The sequence below is a fragment of the Phalangium opilio genome, unplaced genomic scaffold (assembly GCF_054372755.1).
Source record: "Phalangium opilio isolate 3A_F unplaced genomic scaffold, DU_Popi_V2 ptg000209l_1, whole genome shotgun sequence".
In the NCBI taxonomy this organism is placed as follows: Eukaryota; Metazoa; Arthropoda; class Arachnida; order Opiliones; family Phalangiidae; genus Phalangium; species Phalangium opilio.
This window is the reverse complement of record NW_028324217.1, coordinates 354,755-374,947: the sequence shown is the minus strand read 5'-3', so window position 1 is coordinate 374,947 and position 20,193 is coordinate 354,755. Positions and strand designations below refer to the sequence as shown.

The window sequence follows — 20,193 nt, the reverse complement described above, 5'->3', positions numbered from 1 at the left end:
TCCCTTTCCGCATATTTCGCACGTAAAGGGATTCTCACCCGTGTGAATACGAGTGTGAATCTTTAATTGCGACGCCAACGTGAATTTTTTGCGACAGATTTCGCAAACGTGAGGTTTATCGCCCGTATGGTACAGCGTGTGAATTTCCAGTTTTCTGACGGTACTGAATGACTTTCCGCAGATAAGGCATTTATGTTGGTTAGCGCCCGTATGAATGCGAACGTGCTCTTGCAGCGACCAACTTTGCGAAAAGGAATTGCCACAAATCGTGCAGAGAAAGGCTTTGATCCCCGTATGCACGACGGAATGTTTCTTAAGCACGTTCAGATAGGCGAAACTTCTTCCGCAAACTTGACATTGGTAAGGTTTTTCGCCCGTATGAATTCGCTCGTGAACGGAAAGTTTCGACGGATTGACGAACGTTTTTCCGCAGTGTTCGCAAACGATATTTTTCTCACGGCTGACGCCGGCATGCCCTTTCATGTGCTCCCTCAGATAGCGCTGTTAATGTTAAAACAATACCAAATTTTATGTCATAATCATCACACGCTGTTTCGCTACTCCATTTAACACTAGAAATGCTTAAGTTTTCGCCCAAGACCAATTAACGGAGCCGCTAAAGATATTTGCCAGTCAAGCCGCTCAAAGACTAGATTTTTTTCTTCTAAATTTGAAGAGTATTTATTTCAAATTAAATTAACAATTTCAGTAGACTGATAATTAATTCGGGCCAGTAACAGTTATCATTATCCGTAAGTTCCAAATGTGAAGTAATTAGAGTCGATATAATTTATGAAAGGTTGTTTAACTTCGGAAGTCGATGGCTGCTCAGAGACGGACGATTTCCTCGGCGGTTTTTTCGACACGGAATTTCTCGGTTTTCGCGGCGATTTTTCCCCGGTATGTATTCGAGTATGCGCGGTTAGATTATGTTTAACGGCGAAAGTTTTATCGCAAACGTGACATTGATAGGGTTTTTCGCCAGTGTGAGTTCGCGCGTGAACGACCAAATGACCACTCATCGCGAAAGCTTTATCGCAGAATTGACATCTGTATTTCTTAACTCCGGTATGAGTCCGTTTATGAATCTCCAAATTGTTCTTTGTTTGAAAATCCTTGTCGCAAATATCGCACTGAAAAGGCCTCTCGCCCGTATGAATGCGAACGTGGTCGCTTAGGTAAGTTTTGGACGAAAATATTTTATGGCAAATGTCGCATTTATGAGCTTGGTCGCCGTGAATTCGCATATGCGATGATAAATTTTGTTTTAAAGTGTAGCTTTTGCCACATAACTCGCATTGAAAAGGTCTGTCTATTTCCGCGTTACGGGGTCTTCCGCCGGCGGAAGTTCGAGCCCCAACGTGAGTACCCAGGTGCTGTCTTAGTTTATAGGGCGTATCGAAACGCTTTTCGCATTGGTCGCATTTATACCGTTTTTCGCCAGCATGTATTCGCAAATGCGATTGTAACGAAGCTTTTTGCGTAAAAGAATTTCCGCAAATCGTGCAGAGATAACCTTTAACCTTAGTGTGAACGACGGCGTGTTTTTCCAGCACGTGTTTGTAATTGAACCCCTTTCCGCAGACTTTACAGGCGTAAGCTTTTTCACGCGCGTGAGTTCTTTTGTGAATGACCAGACTGGAAGCGTGTTCGAAGCCTTTCCCACAGATTTCGCAAACGGCGCATTTTTCACGCGTTTCGTCCGAGTGAGTTTTCACGTGTTTTCTCAGACATTTCTAAGCAATGAAATATAACCCCCCCCTCCCGTCAATATTATAATCGGGTAAATTTTCACACGTTAAATGCTTAAGGTAACCTAGGGATAATTCTGACCAATGGGGTGACTGCAATTTCTAAATTTATTGACTGGGAAAAAAAAATCGGTACAAACAATTTTGTATTAAAATATGTGAAAAAGGAATAATTTTTCACCGAGGTTGCTAATAATAAGTCTTTGTCAGTTTCTTTAGTCAAAATCTTACTGATACATGTAACCAAAATGAAAGTAATTAGGTCCGGCGTAATCTGCAAAGTTCGTGGCCTTAGCTTCAACCACGGCGGGGGTCGGTTCGTCCGTGGTACTTTCGGCCGCTTGTTCATCGGCACGAGGAGCGGAACTACTACTAGTCGCCGCCACCGTTTTCTCCTTGGACTTGGCGGCGGAATTTCTAGGTTTCCGTCGCGTTTTTTCGCCACGATGTAGACGTTCGTGCGCGCTTAGGTTATAGGACTGGGCGAAGGCTTTTCCGCAAGTTTCGCACGTGTACGGTTTCTCCCCGGTGTGGGTACGAGTGTGGGCAGCTAAATGGTTCCGTAAAGTAAATCTCCTTCCACAATACTTGCAGACGAAAGGTTTTTCGCCGGTATGCGTTCGCATATGCCCGACTAAGGTACCTTGCATGGCGAAACTGTTACCGCAGATGTTGCATTTATAGGGCCGTTCGCCGGTATGAGTACGCATATGTACTTTCAAATAATTGCGATTAGTGAATGTTTTGGCGCACACTTCGCAATGGTAGGGTCTCTCGCCCGTGTGGGTTAACATGTGTTCGCGTAAATTAACTCGGCAAGTATAGCTTTTATCGCACGATTCGCATTGATACCGTTTATCGCTACTTTTCTTGGTACTGGGTTTCCCGGGCACATTACGCTTGACCGGCTTCTCACCCGTATGAGTGCGCATGTGCACGTTTAACGTATTTTTCTGTCCGAAGCGTTTTCCGCAGACTTCGCATTGATGCGGTCGTTCACCCGTATGTGTCAGGATATGCAAGTTGAGTTTCTCTCGCGTCAAGAAGGCTTTCGGGCAAGTTTCGCATTTATGTCGTTTGTCGCCGGCGTGCATTCGCATGTGTTTGGGCATGGAAGCTTCGTGAGACAGGGCTTTGCCACAGATGGGGCAAAGGTGAGGTCGGGCCCCCGTATGAACGACGGCGTGATTGGCCAAGTGTCCTCGTTGGGCGAATTTCTTTCCGCAGACGTCGCATTGAAAGGGTCTCTCTCCCGTATGGATGCGATTATGAATTTTAAGATTAGTCATGTAAGCGAAGCCTTGTCCGCACGTTTCGCAGACGAAACATTTCTCGGCTTTCTTCCCACCGTGTTGCGTTTGAACGTGCTTTACCAGATATTTCTAATAGATATACACATATTTGTAAATTAAAAGCTTTTAAGTGGAAATTAAATTCATCGTCAGACTCTCGTGTTTGTGTAAATTAACTCACTAGAAATGCTTAAGTGTTTCCGCAGTCAACCAATCGAATGAATTAATTATTATTAATTAAATTAAACTAAATTACGGCTTCAAAGTATCAAGAATTATTTGGGGAACGATGGATTTTATTACAAAAAGAGAACACTGTGGTTCGGTGGACTTATAATCTCGCGCAATGGTTTTAAGTACATTAATAAAGGCGCTATGGAATTATCCGTGTGATAGTTAATAATAGTTAGTGATATCCAAAATTAAAATAATTATCTCCCGCGTAATCAATAAAGGATTTTCCTTGTACAGGTGGAGGTGGTGGTTGGGCTTCGTTCGTATCTACAACGGCAACAGCGACTTCCAGTTCCGTCGGAGGCGTGGTTTCCGCTTCCGAGGCGGCGGCGGTACCCTTTTTCGCAGTCGATCTACTTCGGGTTTTTTCGCCTTTATGAATGCTCCGAACGTGTTCCGTCAAATTTCCGCGTTTAACGAAGGCCTTGTTGCAAATTTCGCATCGGTAAGGTTTTTCGCCCGTATGAATGCGCTCGTGAACGGCCAAGTGATTCCACTGTTTAAAACCCTTTTGACAATACTTGCATTCGTAGGGTTTTTCGCCGGTATGACCTCGACGGTGAATACTGAGGGCGCTTTTTTGCTTGAACCATTTTTGACAAAATTCGCATTTAAAGGGGCGTTCACCGGTATGAGTTCGAGCGTGAATACGTAATCGAGAAATTTCGTAAAAGGATTTCGAGCAAATATCGCATTTATGCCGTTTATTGTCTTCCGCGTTCGGTTGGTGATTCCGTCCGTGATACGCTAAGGCTCCGCTACTGGCGAATGTTTTTCCGCAACATTCGCAAATAAAGGGTTTTTCGCCTTCGTCCAAAACCCGCGATCGAAAGCGGTTATTATAAGTCCGCTTGACTTCGGCACTGTTGCCATCCCTGGAGTGTAGGCTAGTGTGACGTCGGAGTACTTCCATCCGACGGAAAGACTTTCCGCAAATGGTGCAAAGGAACGGTCGACTTCCGCTATGAATCAAAAGATGCCTTCGCAAATTGCATTTACGACCGAAGGCCACTCCACACGATTCGCATTGAAAAGGCTTTTCGCCCTTGTGCGTTTTTTGATGAAACCTCAGGTAGTATCGACTTTTGAAAGTTTGACCGCATGTTTCGCAGACGAACGGTTTGACCGCGCTTTCTCCCGTATGCGTTTTCATATGTTCTTTTAACGATATCTAAATTAGATTAACGTTTCGATATTTTAAAATCTCATGGCCAATTAGATCATATCATTCCACACTAGAAATGCTTAGTGCTTAAGAGCTAAAACGGGCAACAAATAATAAACGTCCCATAATTCATTGCGACTAATTTGAAAACTTACTTAGAGAGCTAAATTTATTAATGCCAAAAAAACAACAAAGAAGTTTACAATATTTTAAGTGTTTTGAAATTAATATAAAGCCAAAAAAATTAGTACTATCAGTTCTCACAACTGCCCAGAATAATTTGGCTGCGTCACGAATGGTGACTGTTGGTACCCGAAAGAGGGGAAGTAATTAACGACAGCAGCGCTCGCAGCGGCGGCGGGATACTGAGGAAACGATTTATCATCTTTCTGGTCATCGCCTTGAACCAGAAGCGTTTCATTCTTGACCTTGGTTTTCTTACTGGCCGAATTGGCCGGTCTCTTCCGGGTAGGTTCGCCTCGATGCGTTCGCATATGTCCATCCAGGTTCCCTTTCAAAGCGAAAGCTTTCTGACAGATTTCGCATTGATAGGGTCGTTCACCGGTATGGGTACGTTCATGGGCGGTAACGTGGTTACTCAAGGTAAACCGTTTCTGACAAAACCGACACTGAAACGGTTTCTCGCCCGTATGGATTCGAGTATGCGAATTCAAGTTGGATTTCTGACTGAAACGCTTCTGGCAAATATCGCATTGATACGGCTTTTCACCCGTGTGACCGCGAGTGTGAAAAATAAGCGACGTGTGAAACGTAAAAGATTTGGGGCAAAACGTGCACTGGTAAAGTTTTTCGCCGGTATGCGTGGTCACGTGAATTTTTAAGTTTTTCGAATTGGAAAAGGATTTGGGGCAAGCGTCGCATTGGAAAGGTCGTTCACCCGTGTGGGTGCGTTTATGGACAGTCAGTTGGGCTTTCTGAGTAAAACCTTTCCCGCAGAACTCGCATTGATGGGGTCTTTCCCCCGTATGGGTTAACGTATGAATATCCAGCTTCTCGCGCTTAACAAATGATTTTTCACACAATTGGCATTTAAAAGGTTTATCAACGGCGTGGGTCAGCATGTGACTGGGCATATTGGCGCTGTACTTGAAGGACTTGCCGCAAATGGGGCAGAGGAAAGGCCGGGCCCCCGTATGCGTCACCACGTGATCATCCATATGAGCCTTGGAGGAAAACCCTTTCCCACAAATTTCGCAGACAAAGGGTTTCTCTCCGGTGTGAGTCCGTTTGTGAACGATCAGTTTGGAAGCGGTGACGAAACCGTGGCCGCACGTTTCGCACGTGAAACGTCTCTTCAATTTTCCTGACTCGGCATCGTGCTGCATTTTAACGTGACGTTGCAAGGCTTTCTACGCGCAAGTAGTATTCAATCATTTATAAGTCATTTACGAGTCGATCAAATTTTATTTATTTTTTCCACACTAAAAATGCTCAAGTATCTCCCCTTAACAAATGGGTCATTTCAACCAAACAAATTTACAAAGAAGTAAGCTGTCTAATTAACATTACATTTGGGCGTAGTTATTGGATGGTGGGGGAGCGAAGGACGGGTGCCCGTACCCAAAATTAAAGTAATTAACGTCAGAATATTCAAGGACAGCTGGGGGAGGGGGGTTCGCTACGGGGTCATCGACATTGACCTCTTTACTATCGCTATCGGCCGCCGTTTTCTCTTTGGCACTTTTCTTACTGGTTTTCGGTCTACTTCTCTTGGATTTTTCGCCGCTATGAACTCGTTTATGATCGTTTAAAACATTTTTCTGAGTGAAAGCCTTGCCGCATAGTTCGCACTTAAAGGGTCGCTCCCCGGTATGCGTACGCGTATGAGCCGCCAAGTGATTGTGCAACGTAAACTTTTTGGGGCAAAATTTACACTGGTACGGCTTCTCTCCCGTATGCGTCCGACGGTGTCCGATTAAACTCGAGATTTGACGAAACGTTTTGTGGCACGTTTCGCATTCGTAGGGTTTTTCGCCAGTGTGACCACGCTCGTGAAATATTTGCGACGATTTTTGGCCAAAACGTTTATCGCAATACTTGCATTGAAAGGGCTTCTCGCCCGTATGCGATCGCGTATGGGCTTTCAGGGCGTTTCGGGTAGAGTAATTGTTACCGCATAGTTCGCATTGGAAAGGTCGTTCGCCCGTATGGCAACGAGAATGAGTCGTCAAGTCGCAATTTTGGGCGAAACTTTTTCCGCAAATCTCGCATTGAAACGATTTTTCGCCCGTATGAATTAGAGTGTGAACGTTAAGTTTTTCTCGCGTTAGAAAATCTTTTCCGCAAGTTTCGCATTTGAAGGGTTTGATCCCCGAATGCATGCGAACGTGTTTGGCCAAAGAACCGCTGGCGGTAAAGGCTTTTCCGCAGATGGTGCACAGATGAGGTCTGGCTCCAGTATGCACGACGGAATGACTCTTCAAATGTCCCCTCTGAGAAAAACATTTTCCGCACGTTTCGCATTTGAACGGTTTCTCTCCCGTATGAGTGCGAACGTGATTATCCAAGACCGTTTTGGTGGTGAACCCTTGCTTACAAGTGCCGCAAATAAATTTTCGCTTTCCGCTGTTTTCAGTGTGTTGATTTAATACGTGTCTTTCCAAACATTTCTAATTGGGAGTTTGAACAAACAATTTAGGGATGTTAAAATGCTTAATCGTATGCCACCAAAAATGCTTAAGGTCGCACGGACAACCTTTGATAAACCAATGTACGGAGCGAGATACTAACAACCTTTGACCCCCATGCCACAATTATTATACCGATTGGGCAGAACATGTTCGCGCCTGTGATCAATTTAGGCAAAAACAACAAGAAACACAAGTAGTTGGTATTATGACAAATTTATATTTCAGGATAGTTATCAGGTTGTGAGAACGACTTGTTATCAAAAACCATGCTAAAATATTCAACTTGGGGCTCTGTTTCATCAATAGAGGGCTCTCGCTTAGAGTCTGTTTTCGCGACCATCTTGGCCTTAGCTTTCCTCTGCCTTTTCTGTCCTTGTCCGTGAATACTACTAAGGTGATCCCTTAAATTACATTTCTGCGTGAAACTCTTATCGCAAAAGTTACATTTAAAAGGCTTTTCCCCAGTGTGAATTAAAACGTGAGTTGTTAAGTGGTTTTGTAAGCTAAATTTCTTGGGGCAAAATTTACATTGGTACGGTTTTTCGCCCGTATGCGTCCGTCGGTGACCAATTAGGGCTGAAGCTTGACTAAAGCGTTTGCGACAGGTTTCGCATTCGTGGGGTTTTTCGCCCGTATGTCCACGCTCGTGGATAATAAGCGAGGCTCGCGATGCGAAACTCTTTGGGCAAAATTGGCATTTAAAGGGTTTTTCGCCCGTATGTGTGCGATTGTGGATTACCAGTTGACTTCGAGCCGTGAAACGTTTCTGACAATAATTGCATTGAAAGGGCTTTTCCCCGGTATGCGTTCTAGAGTGGCAAATGAGGGCGCTTTTTTGTCCGAATGTTTTGCGACAAATTGGGCATTGAAACGATTTCGCGTCGGATTCTTTACTGTCGGCGTGTCGCGATCGCGAATGAACTTTCAAATCATTTCTGGTGGAATATCCTTTCGGGCAGAATTGGCATTGGTAGGGTCGAACGCCCGTATGGACGCTAGAGTGCGCTCGCAGCCCTTTACTAGTGACGTAACTATTTCCGCATTCTTGGCATTTATAGGGTTTTTCACCCGTATGACTTCGCGCGTGAACATTCAAATCCGCTTTCTGGGCGAAACTTTTACCGCAAAATTCGCATTGAAACGGTTTAACGCCTTTATGTCTCATAGTGTGAATGGTCAGGTTTTCGCGGGTCAAGAAATCTTTTCCACAAGTGTGGCATTTAAACGGTTTCACGCCCGAATGCATTCTCATGTGTTTACCCAACGAGGAGCTAGCGGTAAATGTTTTTCCGCATAGGGTACAGAGATGCGGTTTTTCGCCCGTATGTACCGCCTGATGAACTTTTAAATGATTTCTTTGAAAGAAACGTTTCAAGCAAGTTTCGCATTCGAAGCGTCTTTCGCCCGTATGAGATCGATGGTGGTTCTTCAAGGCTGTTCCGGTCGCGAACCGTTTCTTACAAGTTTCGCATTGGTACGGTTTTTCGCCGGTGTGAATACGAAGGTGAATGGTCAAGCCGGCTTTGGACGTCAACTGTTTCTTACAAGTTACGCAAGTGAAAGATTTATTGCCTTTGCCGTGTTGCTTTAAAAGGTGCGTATTCAAATTTAGCTAGATAAATTTAATTTCTTTCAATTAAAATGGGAATTTTTAAACTAAAAGACACTAAAAATGCTTAAGCCGGCGCGAACAACCTTAACCAAATAATCATTTAACGATGCCCAACTCGTACAGGGTTCATACAACTTTTGGAAAACAAATGGAGGGGGTTGTTTGTTTACGTTTTGCTTAATTACTCGTCCCCTGTTTGTCGTAGCCCTAAGTCTTTAGTATGGTTGGATGGGGGACAAATTGGACTATAACATATTCAAAGGACATTCCCGTATCTCTAGTAGAAACAGAGTTACGAGCCTCCAAAGTTTATTTTCAAAAATCAAAAGTAACCAAATAACAATAAGTGAGACAAAAAATAAGTTGACGATATTGAGGTAGCCTCAAGTTTAAAGTATCCTTGTATGGGGAGCAAAGAGGACTATAACATATCCAAAGGAGATCCCCGTATCTCTAATAGAACAAGAGTTATGGGCCTTTAAAGTTAAGCGTCAAAAATCATAAGTAACATAATAACAATAAGTGAGACGATACAAAAAGTTGACGAACATTTTGCTTAATATCTCGGCCCCTGTTTGTCGTAGCCCTAAGTCTTTAGTATGATTGGATGGGGGACAAATTGGACTATAACATACTCAAAGGACATCCCCGTATCTCTAGTAGAACCTGAGTTATGAGCCTGCAAAGTTGGGTGTGATGCTATTCCTATGGAATGTTTTTGAACATTTTCCTTAATTACTCGACCCCTGTTTGTCGTAGCCCTAAGTTTTTAGCATGGTTGGATGGGGGACAAATTGGACTATAACATACTCAAAGGACGTCCCCGTAAATGAGGATTTTTATTAAAGTACTTGAACAGCTAGAGACAAATTTACAATCTACGAAAGTCTAAATTACATTTGAGTATAATTTTGAGTTGGGGGGAATGAAGGGTGTCCGTATCCGAAATTAAAGTAATTGGACTCGTTATACTCAAGCGGAAGTGAGGGTGGAGGAGCAACGGCGGTGGGGGCGGAAACAACTGGGGGATCATTTACTTCCGCCGCTACAGTTTGGTTCTTGGCGGAATTCTTTTTCGTCGACCTATTCCGTCGTCTCACGGTCTTATCTCCTCCAACTCCGTGAATACTACGAACGTGATCCTTCAAAACGTTCTTTTGTGTGAAGGCCTTTCCGCATTCGTCGCATTTAAAAGGTCGTTCACCCGTGTGAATTCGAGTATGAGCCGACAAGTGATTATGTAAGGTGAATTTTTTCGGGCAAAATTTACACTGGTACGGTTTTTCGCCAGTGTGAATTCGACGGTGACCGATTAAGTTTGAATTTTGACGGAACGTTTTGTGACAGACTTCGCATTCGTAGGGCTTTTCACCAGTGTGACCGCGCTCGTGAAAAATAAGGGACCCCTGAGCCGTGAACTTTTTCGGGCAAAATTTACACTGGAATGGTTTTTCGCCGGTATGTCCGCGCATGTGCGAAGCTAATCCGTGTTTCGACGAGAAATAATTGCCACAAACTTGACATTTATAGGGATTTTCGGCTCCGTGCGTTTTGACGTGCGACGTTAAGTCGCTTTTCTGCACGTAACTTTTACCGCAGATATCGCAATGATTGGCTTTGATGCCGGTATGAGAGACCATGTGAAGATTTAGTTTTTCGCGTTTGGGGTATCCTTTTCCGCAGACTTGACATTTAAAGGGTTTTTCCGCCATGTGAGATCGCGCGTGAATTCCCAAAGACGCGTCGTGTTTGAAGGATTTTCCGCAAATATTGCAGAGAAAAGGACGTTCGTCACTGTGCGAGGCAGCGTGTTTTAACAAATAAGTTCGTTGCGGAAAACCTTTGCCACAAATTTCGCAAACAAAGGGTTTCTCGCCCGAATGCAGACGTTTATGTATTTTTAAACTGGACATAGCTTTGAAATCTTGACCACACGTCTCGCAGACGAAACGTTTCTCGGCCCCGGCCGCCGTGTGTTGACTCTTAACGTGTCTTTCCAGCCATTTCTAAGTCAACGGTACAAACATAAATAAATTGGGTCCCCATTGGTGCGCGACTAAAAATGCTTAAGGTTGCTCAGGCAACGATTCCAACCATATAGAATGTATAATTATGTACCCCAAAACGTATTCTTCGCTACACCTATTACGTAATAACACGTATACTGATGATTCAAGGCATCAAATCAATTTATTTCTTAACCAAATTTTAAGGCTACAGATATATCAAGGCTGCCCCGTTAAAGTATATTTATTAATAACCAAAATCTAAGAAATTGGGTTCCGAAAATTCAACTGGATCATCAACAGAAGTAACCGGAAGTGCGTTAACTTTCTTCGTCGCGTTCTTCCGAATTTTCTTCAAACCCGCGTGAGTTTTAATGTGATCGTTTAAGTTTCCCTTGACGGCGAAAGCTTTCTGACAAATATCGCATTGATAAGGCTTAACGCCAGTATGAGTTCGTTCGTGAACTACCAAGTGACTCTTCAAGGTGAATCTCTTGTCGCAAAACTTACAGGCAAAGGGCTTCTCGCCCGTGTGGATACGAGCGTGTTCAACGACGCTTCGTTTAACCGCGAATGATTTATGGCAGATTTCGCATTTGAACGGTTTCTCGCCCGTATGGTTTCGCATGTGAGCGGTTAGGTAATGTTTGAAAGGGAAGCTTTTATCGCAAATAACGCAATGGTACGGTTTTTCGCCCGTGTGTTTTCGCCGATGTCCGATTAAGTTGGAGCTTTGCGCGAATCTGGCGTCGCACCATTCGCATTGATACGGTTTTTCGCCAGTATGATGACGTCGCGTATGTAATAGCCTGTTCGAGTTATTAGTGAATTTTTTATCGCAAAATTCGCATTGATATTCGCGGTAAACGTTATTAGATTTATAGCGATGCTCACTGTGAAAGCGCTTGTGGACGGTCAATGACGAGCCCAACGTAAAGGCCTTTCCGCAGATTTCGCATTGAAACGGTTTCTCGCCGGTATGCGTCATGATGTGATACTTTAATTTCTCCCCTTTAACGAAACCTTTTCCGCAGATCTGACATTTGAAAGGTTTTTCCGCCATGTGAATTCGCATATGCGGCAACATTGATTCCTTGTACTTCAAGGATTTTCCGCAAATGGTGCAAAGGAAGCTTTTGACGTCGGTATGCGCAACAGCGTGTTTCTCCAAGCGTCCTTTGTACAGAAATCTCTTGTGGCAAATTTCGCATTCAAAGGGTTTTTCCTTACCCACTTCCTTACGATTAGGTTTCGGTTTTAAACTCTATTTAAATAGATATGACGTAGCAATCAATTAAAATCGAATTGTTTAGCCTAAATCTACACTAAAAATGCTTAAGACGGCCGGACCAAAAGTATTAATATTTAATAGAAACTTAGGTAATTTATTTATTCAAAATTAAACGTAATTAAGAAAAAGAAAAAAATGACTTAAACGTCAGGAAATTCAAAGGTAAATTCCGTTACAACACGAGGTTCATCAACAATAATTTCAGTCTGCTTTTTCGCCGAGGCATTTTTTCGTTTCCTTTTCGTGGGTTGTCCAGTATGAATTCGTTCGTGTTCTATCAAATTTGACCTAGAACGAAAATCCTTATCGCAGACTTGACACTTGAACGGTTTCTCGCCCGTATGAATACGGGTGTGACCGACCAAGTGACTTCTCAACGTAAATCGCTTTTCGCAAAACTGGCACTGGAACGGTTTTTCGCCGGTATGTAATCGCATGTGTTCTGTGACGTTTTTTTTAACGGTGAACGATTTATGGCAAATCTCGCATTGAAAGGGCTTTTCCCCGGTGTGTTGCCGCCGGTGATCGAGCAGGTGTTGTTTGAACAAAAAGGCTTTGGAGCAGAATTCGCACTTGTGCGGTTTTTCTCCACGATGATTCTTCATGTGGTAGGTAAGGCTAACGCCTTGAGCGTAAGCGGCAGGGCATAATGAACACGTATACGGTTTTTCACCGGTATGATGGCGCCGAATGTGCAGTTCTATTTCGCTTTTATTCTTGAAACGCTGACCGCAAGCGCACGGAAATTTCTTGGCCAGCGGAGTTTTTCTGGTGGTCGGTTTGGGGCCTTGCATATCAGAGTGATACCACATGTGGGTGGTCAAGCCCGATTTTAAAGTGAATCTCTTGCCGCACACTTCGCATTGATGCGGTTTCTCGCCAGTGTGCGTTATCGCGTGAAGTCTCAATTTCTCTCCTTTAACGAAACCTTTTCCGCAAGTCTCGCACTTGAAAGGTTTTTCCTCCATGTGAATTCGCATGTGACCCGTCATGGAGTCCTTGTGTTTCAAGGCTTTGCCGCAAATGTTACAGAGGAAGGTTTTGGCTTCGCTGTGCACAACCGAGTGTCGATTCAAGCGCGATTGCGACGGGAATCGAAAATGGCAAATGGGGCATTCGACCGAGTATTCTTCCGGCTTATGAGTGCGTAGATGTCCGTGGTAACTCGAGTTGTTGGAGTATTTGCGACCGCAGATTTCGCAGCAGAATTTCTTCTCGCCATCACAATCGTGGGTCAATCTCACGTGACGTTTCAGGCATCTCTAGATTGAGTCAACACTGGGTATTAATGTACTTATAATTTAGGAACTCCTATAGGAATGTCAAGTACCGATTCTACCGCACCCAATAAGCAATTCAACCCCATCTTTGACTATTAATATTAACTAATTGCCTGTAACCATAACCATCACTAAAATGCTTAAGATAAAATCAAACTAAAGTTCATATTGTCAATCTAAATTTTCATACAATTTCAAGATCAATTGATACTAGATTTATTTATGGAAAGAATAGAGTATTCAAAATACAAAATAACTTCCGACTTAAATTACTATTACAAAGAAGCAAATTGATAATAAACTTCATTATATTCCGTATTAGTACTAGTACTTTGGTCGCCCTGCGTTTTACGTTTGGATTTCCTTCTAGTGGGTTCCCCGGTATGCGTTCGCGCATGCGCCTTCATATTTTGCCTATCATTAAAGGCCCTATCGCAGACGTGACACTGGAAAGGTTTCTCGCCCGTATGAATTCGAACGTGTCGCGTTAAATGACTTTTCAACGTGAATCGCTTTTCGCAAAATGAACATTCAAAGGGCTTCTCCCCGGTGTGTATCCGAGTGTGTTCCAGAAGGCCGCTTTTAACCGCGAAACATTTAAGGCAAATTTCGCATTGAAACGGTTTTTCGCCAGTGTGAATGCGAAGGTGATTATTCAGACTCTCCTGTTTCTTGAAACTTTTATCGCAAATCTCGCACGTGAGCCGTTTGGCGTCCACGTGACGTTTCACGTGAGCCAACATGGCTTCCTTACGTTTCAAAGATTTTCCGCAAAAACTGCAAAGGAAGGATTTTGTCACCGCGTGATTTTTCTTCGCGTGAAGTTGGGCCAGCGATTTTGTCGCGGAAACTTCACCGCAATATCTGCAGGTAATTTCCTTTTCCGTCGTCTTATTGGCGGGAACTTGATCAGAGTGAGTTTTCACGTGGTTTATCAAGCCCGATTTTACAATGAATCTCTTTCCGCAGACTTCGCATTGATGAGGTCTCTCGCCGGTATGCGTCATAATGTGAAGTTTCAGCTTCTCATTCTTGACGAAACCTTTTCCACAAATCTGGCACTTGAACGGTTTTTCCTCCAGGTGGATTCGCAAGTGAGCCGTCATGGAGTCCTTGTGTTTCAAGGCTTTTCCGCAAACGTTACAAAGAAAGGCCTTGGCCTCGGTATGCACCACCGAATGTCGTTTTAGACAAGCCGGATTCGGGAACTTCATGTGGCAAATTTGACATTCATTCGAGTATTCTTCCGGTTTATGGGTTCGTAGATGGAAGTGGTAACTGGATGAGTTGGCGTATTTCCGACCGCATGTTTGACAACGGTATTTATTCTCATCACTGTGAGCCAGTAACACGTGACGATCCAGGTTATCCTACATTTGAGTGCAGCGAGAATTTCATTTAGTTATTTTAAAAAGGCCAGAAGATTTATGTTTTTATGGATAAATTAGAATATGCTCTTTCCCGACTTCTAACTCTACAATTTTAAAACCTTCCCTTATGGCCATTGAGTTATAACCAACACTAAAATGCTTAAGATAAATTTATGTAATATTGTACAACTGATTAGGATAAATTAAAAGGTCCCCAAATTAATTACATTCTTAAGACAGGCATTTATTGAATAGAAGAGAGTTGAATAATTGAGATCAAGTCTACAACCACGAGTCTAAAATGGTTGTTGATAGGTACCGAAATTAAAGTAATTAACATCATTATATTCCGTTGTTCCGACTGGATTATTATTAGGCGCGTGGGCGTGGGTAGTAGTAGGGCCACTTTGGGCCACTGTCGTCGCCCCCTCCGACTTTTTCGAGCGAACGTTAGCAGCTTTTCTTCTCGTGGGTTGACCAGTATGTATTCGGGCATGCGCGATCATATTGGGCCTTTGATTAAAGGCCTTGCCGCAGACGTCGCACTTGAAGGGCTTCTCGCCCGTGTGAGTTCGTTCGTGACCGACCACGTGACTTCTCAATGTGAAACGTTTCTCGCAATACTTGCAGGCGAACGGTTTTTCGCCCGTGTGCAATCTCATGTGTTCGACGATGCTTTTCTTCACGGCGAATGATTTGTGGCAGATTTCGCATTGAAACGGCTTCTCGCCCGTGTGATTACGCATGTGAACAGTCAGGTACGTTCTAAACGTGAAGGTTTTATGGCAAATTTCGCATTTGAAGGGTTTTTCGCCGGTGTGGCTACGCGTATGATAAGTCAGACTGGCGCTTTGAGCGAAACCTTTTCCGCAAAGTTCGCACTGAAAAGGTTTTTCGCCGGTGTGATGTCGCCGGATGTGGATAATCAAATCGGATTTACTTCCGCAATTCTTCTGGCAGTGTTCGCATTGAAATTTCTTATTGGCTCCGGAGTCGTCGTGCGATAACATGTGCGAACTCAGGGTCGACTTCAAAACGAAGGATTTTCCGCAGACTTCGCATTGAAAGGGTTTTTCGCCGGTATGGGTCATCGTGTGATTTTTAAGCTTCTCACCTTTGACGAAACCTTTTCCGCAGATTTCGCATATAAAGGGTTTGGCGTCCATGTGAATTCGCACGTGAGCCGGCATGGACTCCTTGTGTTTCAAAGCTTTTCCGCAAATATTACAGAGGAAAGACTTCTCCTCGGTATGAGCGATGGCGTGCTTATCTAGACGAGCTTTGAACGGAAATCGTTTGTCGCAAACGGGGCATTTAAACGGAAACTCGTCCTTTTTGTGCGTTTGTCGGTGCGACTGTAGACTATTCGCGTTCGAGTATTCCTTCGAACATATTTCGCACGAATAACGTTTCAACGTTTTCGCCGTTCCGTCGCCGTGATGACGTGAAACGTGTGTTTTCAGTCGATTCTGAATGACAGTTTTTGAAAAATTTTAATAACACATATGGAATGTGCGTGACCATCACTAAAATGCTTAAGATTGCGCAGATATCTTCAAATATTGTATCAAATCGCGCAGCCCTTAGTCAAAATGGTGATTAAGTCAATCAGAAATGAAAAGTTCAAATATTTATTTTCCGTAAATCGTTCAGTTAAAAGTGAGCAACAAATAAACGATGACTAATTTTAAAAATATTAAAAATTTTGATAAGTATAATTAAAAAAATTAACGTCAGTATATTCGGCGTAAGGTTTCGCTTCCACCGGATCGTCTATGGCCATTTCGGTCGCGGTTTCAACGCGAATTTCTTTGGCGGCGGTAGAATTTTTCGGTTTGCGTCTAGTAGGTTCCCCGGCGTGAATCCGAGCGTGCGCGGTCATATTTGACCTTTGACTGAAGGCCTTTCCGCATAAATCACACTTGAAGGGTTTCTCGCCCGTATGCGTCCGTTCGTGACCGACCACGTGACTCTTCAAGGTGAATCGCTTATCGCAAAAAGCACATTGGAAAGGCTTTTCACCCGTATGTAACCTCGCGTGTTCCACGATACTTTTCTTAACAGCGAATGATTTATGGCAGATTTCGCATTTAAAAGGCTTCTCACCCGTATGGTTTCGCAAGTGAGCCGTAAGGTAATGTTTGTAAGGGAAGCTCTTATCGCAAATATCGCAACGGTAAGGTTTTTCACCCGTGTGTTTCCGCTTATGTCCGATTAAACTGGAACTTTGCGCGAAACTGGCCCCACAAGTTTCGCATTGATACGGTTTTTCGCCCGTATGGTGGCGACGAACATGGAGAAGCGTGTGTGACCTATTTGCGAATCGCGCGTCGCAAAATTCGCAAGCGAATTTCTTAACTCGAAGCGAGGGCAGTGGTTTGGGTTTGGTCGGGGTCGGTCGTTTCTCGCCAGTGTGAATCCGCCTGTGAGCCGTTAATCCCGTATACAATGTGAATGTTTTCCCGCACGTTTCACATTGATGCGGTTTCTCGCCCGTATGCGTCATCGTGTGAAGTTTTAGCTTCTCCCGTTTGACGAAACCTTTTCCGCAAGTCTGACATTTGAACGGTTTTTCCTCCAAATGAATTCGCATGTGAACCGGTAACGATTCGCTGTATTTAAAAGATTTACCGCAAACCGTACACAAATACGGTTTCTCGTCCGTATGCGACAAACCGTGTTTTATCAAACGTGCTTTGTTAATAAAACCTTTTTGACAAATATCGCATTTAAAAGGCTTTTCTCCTTGATGCGACAGTACGTGAGTATTCAGATTGGAGGAATTTGCGAAAGTTTTTCCGCAAGAATCGCACGTCAAGGATTTTTCCGCGTTGTGATCCGATTTCACGTGGGCTTTCCGGCATTTCTATAGGTTAAAAAATGACGTCATGTTGTTGTCATGTTTTATTTAATAAATCACTAAAAATGCTTAAGATTCATCCAGATACAACGAAATAAACCAAAGGAGAATTAGATTTTTAAAATACATTACTGATACGCGAAGTTAAAATAAGTCGGATCAGCGTATGGAATAAATGGTTTTACTTCCGGTACCGGCGCGGAAGTAGCCGGTTTTGGTGGGGGATCTATTTTAGGGGGCTCAATTTGAGGGGCATTCGCGTTGGCTTTCTTTTTGCGAAATTTCTGTCCCGTGTGCGTTCGCATGTGTCCATCTAAGGTGGCTTTTTGACCGAAGCCTTTCTGACAAATGGCGCATTGATAAGGTCTTTCTCCGGTATGGGTGACCATGTGTTGTTTGACTTTTTCGCGCGTCCCGAAAGCCCTTCCGCAAACTTCGCACTTGTGATTCTTTTCGCCCGTATGACTGCGAATATGCGCCGTTAAACTAACTTTATTGGTGAATCCCTTATCGCATAAATGGCACCGAAAAGGCTTCTCACCCGTATGATTCCGCCGGTGAATCATAAGTTGATTCTTTAAAACGTAACATTTATCGCAAAATTCGCATTTAAAAGGTCTCTCGCCCGTATGCTGGCGTTTATGGACGCTCAAGTGGACGCTCTGAGTGAATTTCTTATCGCAAACGTCGCATTTGTAAGGCCGTTCCCCCGTATGACTGCGCATGTGCGCTTTTAAATAGGTTCGGTGTACAAATTCTTTTCCGCAATACTCGCATTGAAAGCGTTTTCCGTTATCGACTTTGGCGATTTTTTCGCCCGTATGACTTCGCGCGTGCGCCGTGTAATTAGATTTCTGCGCGAAACGTTTATCGCAAACTTGGCATTGAAAGGGTTTCTCGCCCGTATGCGTCATCATGTGACGGTTTATTTTATCGCGATTGGCGAAACATTTTCCGCATAATTCGCATTGGTGCGGTTTTTCGCCGTCGTGCGATTGCGTATGTTTCATTAAATTCCAGCTAGTCGAAAAGGATTTTCCGCAAACGGTGCATAAATGCGCTTTGATTCCGGTATGGACGACGGAATGTTTGTCCAAGACGTGTTTATAGTTGAAACCTTTTCCGCAAACGTCGCATTTGTAGGGCCTCTCTTCAGTGTGCGTTCGAATGTGAATGATCAACTTGCCCATGTTCCCGAATCGTTGACCGCATAATTTGCAGACGACGGGTTTCGGGGTTCCTTCGACCGTATGCGTTAAAAGATGGCGCTTCATCGATTTCTATTGGTTTATCAGGAATGGGGAGGAGTTAAGGGCGCGAAAACTACTCAATATCATGCCAGGTTTTCCACACCAAAAATGCTTAAGTTCAAATTTAAGTTTATTAATTAGTAAAGAATACTTTTAATTAAAGTTCCCGAATTAACATAAATTTCTTATAATTGATAGTTATCAGGTGGCGCTGCGATCGCAAAATTAAATAAACTATTATCAGTGAATTCCACGAAGGACTTGGACTCTAAAGGTTCTTCGACTAATTCTTCCTCGGTTCGCAAAGTTTGCGATTGTTCGGCAATCTTTTTGCCCTTTTTGGATCTGTCTCGTTTGGGACCCCCCGTGTGTATGTTTCTATGTTCCAGCATATTATGTTTGGCGGCGAAGGCTTTCTGGCAAAAATCGCATTTAAAAGGTTTTTCGCCGGTGTGAGTGCGAACGTGAGCCGTTAAGTGATTACTAACCGTGAAACTTTTATCGCAAAATTTGCATTTGTAGGGCTTTTCGCCCGTATGCGATCGGTTGTGAATGGTTACGCTATTCAAACTCGCGAACGTTTTGGAACAAATTTCGCACTGGAAGGGTTTCTCGCCGGTATGCGTGCGCCTGTGAGCGGTCAGGTAAGTGACGTAACTAAAGGTTTTCAGGCAGATATTACACTGATAAGGTCGTTCACCCGTGTGAACTCGAAAATGCATGGTCAAGTTAGCTTTGCAAGTGTAACTCTTTTCGCATAAATTACATTTAAAAATTTTCTTATCGGCTAGTTTATCGGGAAGGCCTTCGGCCAAGTGTTTGCGACTGTGAATTTTTAAACTAACTTCGGAGGCGAAATTACGTTCGCAAAAATCGCACGGATATTTTCCCGGTTTATCGGTACGATCATTGGCTTTTTCCGTCGCGTGAAATCGCCAATGGACGTTTAAATAATCTTTCGTATTGAAACTTTTTCCGCAAATTTCGCATTGATAAGGTTTTTCGCCCGTATGAATTAAGGCGTGCCGCGCGTATTTTTCCTTGGACGAAAAGGATTTATCGCAGACTCGGCATTGATGCGGTTTATAGCCAGTGTGAACGTGCGCGTGTTTATCTAGACTCCATTTGGTACTGAACGTTTTTCCGCAAACCGTGCATAAATGCGCCTTTTCACCCGTATGTACGACCGAATGTTTCTTTAAGACGTTTTTAAAGTTGAATCTTTTTCCGCAGACTTCGCATTGAAACGGTTTTTCCAGACTGTGAGTTCGTCGGTGATTATCGAGATTTAATTTCCCCGGATAGGATTTTCCGCAAATTTCGCAAACGAAACTTTTTCCGCCAACCCCAGTTTTCTTCGCAGCTTTCTAAAAGCATTATCATCGCCTTAAGTAACTATTTACTTTCGGCTTTTCCACACTAAAAATGCTT

The 20,193-nt window shown here is 43.5% G+C and overlaps 3 protein-coding genes across 3 annotated transcripts in view; all 3 read right to left on the bottom strand.

The window, feature by feature from the left end:
• Nucleotides 1-20,193, bottom strand: part of LOC149618081 (uncharacterized) — a 138,792-nt gene that overhangs the window by 20,047 nt on the left and 98,552 nt on the right. The gene's annotated exons all lie outside the window — the stretch shown is intronic.
• Nucleotides 1-20,193, bottom strand: part of LOC149618085 (uncharacterized) — a 44,021-nt gene that overhangs the window by 21,398 nt on the left and 2,430 nt on the right. The window lies entirely within an intron of this gene.
• Nucleotides 17,546-18,247, bottom strand: LOC149618086 (uncharacterized). Its single transcript, XM_089854145.1, has 2 exons — nt 18,054-18,247; nt 17,546-17,977 (listed from the first exon to the last, which is right to left on the bottom strand). Exons 1-2 carry the CDS (start codon nt 18,101-18,103, stop codon nt 17,641-17,643), a joined length of 387 nt encoding a protein of 128 aa, XP_089710271.1. The 5' UTR covers nt 18,104-18,247; the 3' UTR covers nt 17,546-17,640.

Coding starts and splice junctions, on each gene's coding strand:
- LOC149618086 (XM_089854145.1), bottom strand. CDS start 18,103: ATGTTACGTTTTAAAGAATCAACTTATGATTCACCGGCGGAATCATAC. Junction 17,978..18,053: donor TCACCGGCGGAATCATACGG/GTGAGAAGCCTT, acceptor GCATATTCGCAG/TCATACGGGCGAAAAGAATC.